This window comes from Phyllobates terribilis, unplaced genomic scaffold (genome assembly GCF_046119375.1).
Source record: "Phyllobates terribilis strain yellow unplaced genomic scaffold, ASM4611937v1 Scaffold_3__8_contigs__length_932513732, whole genome shotgun sequence".
Taxonomy (NCBI): Eukaryota; Metazoa; Chordata; class Amphibia; order Anura; family Dendrobatidae; genus Phyllobates; species Phyllobates terribilis.
Window position 1 is genome coordinate 339,806,942 of NW_027362763.1, and position 5,588 is coordinate 339,812,529.

The 5,588-nt window shown below is 40.0% G+C and overlaps 1 protein-coding gene across 1 annotated transcript; it reads left to right on the plus strand.

Annotated features, from left to right (window-relative positions):
* The first annotated feature begins 737 nt into the window (after nt 1-737).
* On the plus strand, nt 738-2,200 carry SST (somatostatin). Its single transcript, XM_073673103.1, has 2 exons — nt 738-970; nt 1,819-2,200. The coding sequence occupies exons 1-2, from the start codon at nt 836-838 to the stop codon at nt 2,029-2,031; spliced, it is 348 nt and encodes a 115-aa protein (XP_073529204.1). The 5' UTR covers nt 738-835; the 3' UTR covers nt 2,032-2,200.
* The last annotated feature ends 3,388 nt before the right edge of the window (nt 2,201-5,588 follow it).

Consider the following 5,588-nt stretch of genomic DNA (forward strand, 5'->3'; position numbering starts at 1 on the left):
ATGTACCTTTGATTTTTGCTAATAAATAATATGCTTCATCGTTAGAGAAAACCTCTACAAACATCAAAGTACATGCAAATATAGCTGTCTGGTTTTGATTTTTAATCTCTTTCCGTGCCCTATAGCATACATTTTTGCATAGAGGGTATCTGTGTATATTGTTGTGTTTATAACCCAATAAACCATATGATAAATATTTAGGAATACACAGAAGTTGTTCCCATGGTGGAGCTGAGCTGTACCCTTAGCCAGGCAGTATCCTGAGAGCTCTGCTGCTGGCACAGCTGTTATCGTACATAGATGCTACTTTTGATACAAATCTAGAAAGCCTTTTAAATCAATCATTACTGTGCTGTAAAGAAGATGTCCGCATATCCTATACAGGTAATGTTCCCAAGCTAAATTAATAATCAGCTTGCCACCAACAATTACAGGAGAAAACAACATGACACATTGTTGGATCGCAGATGGACAGGATAGTGACACAGGCATTTACAGGGTTAAAGGACCTGTAGAAATCATTCAGTTTTAAAACATTTGATAATGTTAAGCAAACTATATACACATTACAGTATAGAGAGAAAGAAAATCACAAAAAAACTTTTCAGGTTATTTTTCATCAGGGTGGTTCTAGTGATTTATCTACTTTGGGTAATGGTGCGTAAAAGTGGTGGTTATCTCAGGGAAGAGGGGGAGGAGGGAGCTCTTCCTTTACTGACGTCACGGGGAGAATTTAAAAGGGGGCTAAGGAGATCCCAGGAGCAGAAGCAGAAGTCGACTCAGCAGGTTCTCATAGCCCTGTCTCTGCAATCAGCTCGGAGAAGTTCCTGAAGACATGCAGTCGTGCAGAGTGCGCTGTGCCCTGACCCTGCTCTCCCTGGCCCTGGCTGTCAGCTCGATCTCAGCTGCACCCACAGACCCGAGACTCCGCCAGTTCCTGCAGAAATCACTGGCAGCAGCAGGAAAACAGGTAAGCAGCAATCTTCTGCCTTTCATCTCTTTCTATACTAGTGCTATTATTTACACTCAACTTTTTTGCTTTGAGATGTGGAATCTGTATACTGTGTGATATGTGAGCAAATGCAACTGTTAGGTCTGTGAATTAAAGTATCTTCATGTATATAAATGTAGTACTATTGCAGTGGACTCTATAGTTAGAACTGCTGAAAAATTACTTACCAGTATTCTGATAAATAATTTTGGGGTCTGTTTCCTGCGATGACCCTCAGAGATTTGCACAAAGTTAGGTAGAATTTAGACAATTGCATAAGTCAGTAGTGGACCTGAGCTGTCTGACATGAGGACAACACCCAATGTAGCACCCTGGGGTGCAGAAACAACTAAGCTGTCCAGGGTGCTGAGACTAATGTGTTATCCAGGTGCTGATACTATGGAGGTGTCAAAGTTTTGACTGAGGTAGATTTCCCAGTCTCTGCATTAAATATCCTTACAATGGTCAACATCTATATCATTAAGTATCTGAATGTTTGCACTGCATTGTATAGCAATGTCATTACATTACCTCCATGCTATTAAGAATGCATTGAGTAGTGGAAAATGAAAAGGTAAAATAATGAATAAGTATAATGAATAATGAATCTGACAAAATTAAAAAGCACCTTATATAACAGTGAAGAAATGTAGGTTTATAATCTGGACTACAAGTGTCTAGCACCTTGGACAGCTCCTACCATATCATGTTTTAGCTTTGGTTTTACTAATGTGGGACTGATTGCTGATTTGTGGACATGTTTATATAATACCTGAGATAATAGGGTACCGATATAACTTATTGTTTGTTTTTTCATTTCTTTACAGGAGTTGGCCAAATACTTTTTGGCAGAATTGCTATCAGAACCATCACAGACAGAAAATGAAGCCTTGGAATCAGACGACCTGCCCAGAGGAGCTGAGCAAGATGAAGTAAGGTTGGAACTTGAAAGGTCCGCAAATTCCAGTCCAGTTCTGGCCCCCAGAGAACGCAAAGCTGGCTGCAAGAACTTCTTCTGGAAAACGTTCACATCTTGTTAGCCTCCATCGACCTCTCCCTGCCATTTGGTCCTTTATTTTTCCTACTCCTTAAATCCCAAAACAAAGCCTTTACCACAGGAGCCGAAGACTGTAAATACCACTCACAGTTATGGTGAATACTGATGTTAATTTGGAGTTGTTTAATAAAACTTTCAGTTGAAATTGTAAATTATTTGCTTGGGTCGTGATTTCTCACTAGTTCTAATATGCACTTTTCAATTCTCACAGATGTACTATTTTTAATTATTTGTTGCAATAAAGCGTGTTTCAAAGTATTCATCTATCTTTTGTCAGATCTATTTTTCTTACTTTCTAATGTTATTATTACTATATACCACAGAGTAGCAGAGAAAATAATAAATGCCATGTTATCAGTAAGTAAGGAAGTTAATTCCTTCATACTAATGTATGCGGGATTGTTGGACCAAACATCTTGCAGATTTACACTATTCAGTGAGAAGAAGCCGACAGTAATCAATTTACATTGTTTAAGTCAGTAGATGCTTTAATTCTCTCCTTTATCCCTAACATCAATGCCACAATTCAAACCATACCCAGTTATCTTTTTTTCATGAAAAGCCCTCAGGCAAAAAAAGACTATAATGATATAATTATTCTGCATAATATGTGGCTTGAACTTGTCTTCATTTCACTTGTTCACTCATTGAATATAATGGGTGCTATTTAAAAAGAAGTGACTTTGTCTAACCCTTCAGCATTCGGCTCCATTCCTGCAATATATATTTGTTTGTGGCAGTGAGACAGCTGGATGCAATTAGGTTACTGTAGAGTCTTCAGATCTTCAAGTCCTCACCTCCACAGTAGCTGGAACTAGAAATGGTTAATTGTTAGCTATTTATATAAATCCAGCAAGCCATAAGTGACTTTGCATTATACATTGTTTTTCTTTTACTTTCTCTAGTTGTACGCAAAAGGCAACCGGCAAAGAAGTGGATGCTTTAATTCTCCTTTTCTAGGCTGCACCCTTATGCTTAATAAGCTTCGCCTGTATTAAGCATGTAATACTATATATATATATATATATATATATATATATATATTTATATATACAAATGTATATTACTCAGAATCGGCCAACATAGAGTCAGAATGGTGATTGGTTACACTATTCGGTTCCTTTTTGAGGATACATAGAAGTAAAAAAAAATAATAAAAAATCTATTTTCTATGTTACTAGCAATCTTAATACAATAGCATTTATTTGTCTTTTTAACATTTTTTATTATTATTTTAACTTGATTTTTTTAATTCCACTTCAGTGTACATTCACACTTTCCTCCCCAAATTTTAGCTCGGTGTTAATTTAGCATTTTTATAATTATTACGATGCCACCCATACAGCGCAGGTGATATTGCATTGTTTTTATGGCATGCCCTATTTATCATGTTGTTGAGGGGTTATCTAACATTTCTTGCATTTGCTCGTATAGGAAAGCACTGATCCCAATGAAAACCACAAGCAGCAGTTAACATGTAGATTTTCTCCACTTAAGAAATCTCCTTCCTTGTCTACATATCCCGTTAGAGCATATTAATGTCATAGATGGGGTCTTCTGCTCAGAACCTAACACAATCAGATGGAGAGAAAAATGGATGCAAAGACTCTCAGTACAGCTATGTATTACATGCTACTTTCCCTGGTTATATCAGCTGAACAAAACCTTTTATGGACAAAAGCCAATCTCTGTGAATGCAGACAATTTTTAGGCAATTTATGCTCCTAGTCTCTCTGCACAGTGACTAAACCATACCTTACAGCTTGGTCCTAACAAATCCTTCCCAGGGCTGGTTAGAGATAGGCACCGCGTTTATGACTTATTTCCTTATTATCACCCTTTGCCTGCTTGAATAGTATAAATCTACACATGCGTCCAGTTAGTAGCAATCTTATGATATTTCTTCCAGCAGTAGAAAATTATCCACGGCACTCACCCTTCTTCTTTTAATCCATAAAAGTCCTCTTTATTTCCTACACATACAGTGGAGGGTGACAAACAGTCATGTCTGTGATCATTTCACACCATGTGGTGCTTTCTCAAGGCTTTGAGAAAACACCACATGGTGTGAAATGATCATAGTCTGTCTATGTTGTTTATTATCCCACCGCTGTTGTGTAGGAAATAAAGAGGACTTTTATGGATTAAAAGAAGAAGGGTGAGTGCCGTGGATAATTTTCTACTGCTGACTACTGCTGAAATTGTTTGATACATCACCTTTGGAACCTAAAACCCCACTGCTATGTACCGGATTTTTTGGACTATATGACGCACCGGACCATAAGACGCACCCCAAATTTTGGGTGGAAAATAGGAAAAAAATATTTTTTATAAGATGGGGTCCGGCTTATAGTCTGAATAGGTATCTTACCTGGGGGGTGGTGGAGCGGGGGTCACAGGAGGCAGGGTCCTTCAAGAAACCAACTCGGCGGAAGTGGGGGAATGCTGCGGACCCTGGATACATGAAGCTGGTGCTCCAACAGCTGTGAGTTGCGGTGGTAGTGCAGCAAGATCGCAGGTCCCTCTGTTCCCTGCCTCAAGAACCCGGTGGCAGCAGAAGAGGTGAAATGCTGCGCGGCCAGTGTCTGACTGGGGCCTGACTGGGGCCTGTCTGGGGCCCGTCACCTGCTGGGGGCCTGTCACCTGCTGGGGGCCCTGTCATCTACTGGGGGCCCTGTCACCTGCTGGAGCCCTGTCACCTGCTGGGGCCCTGTCGCCTGCTGGGGCCCTGTCTCCTGCTGGGGTCTGTCATCTGGCTGTAAGCGGCGTCCGGCGGTGAGACAGAGGAGTCGGGGCCTGTGCCGGGCTGTGAGCAGCATCCAGCGGTGAGGCAGAGGAGCGTGTGCGGCTCCCGGCAAATTCCAGCTACACTGAAGAGCCAATAGTCAACAAGTAAGCAGCAGATATGACTATTATGTAATAAAAAAAATGTGTGGTTGTCATACTGATTCTCTACTGTGTATGATACAGCAAAACCAAGAAAATGAGCCGGAGCATAAGTTAATATACATGCAATGTATATATAGCATGTTCACACTGTGGCGACTTAACAGACAAAACCTAAGATAGAAACAAATGAGCATATATGCTGCTGTAAGTAAGTAAACAGTAATAGTACATATAAATAACATAGGGTACTTAGTAAACACTGTTTTTGTTAAAAAAAAGTGTAAAAGCCATCCCACCATGACAAGATGTACCCCAATAGAGACGGTCCTATCCTCTAGTATTAAAACCTCCCCTAGTGTCAGATGATCTCAAAGTGGATGGGGGCAGAGCAGGATCGGGAAGCTATACAAATGAAATGCCTAGCTCAAAAAAAGGGAAGCACACCCCTGTTTGTAAAAAGTACAAAAAAACAGCAGCAAAAGCAAAGAAATGAGCTGGAGCATAAGTTGATATACATGCAACGTATAAGAGCATGTTCACACTGTGGCCACTTAACAGACAAAAGCCTAAGCTAGAAGCAAAATGAGCATTTACCCTGCTGTAAGTAAATGTTAATAGTAGACATAAATAACATAGGGTGCTTAGTAAACA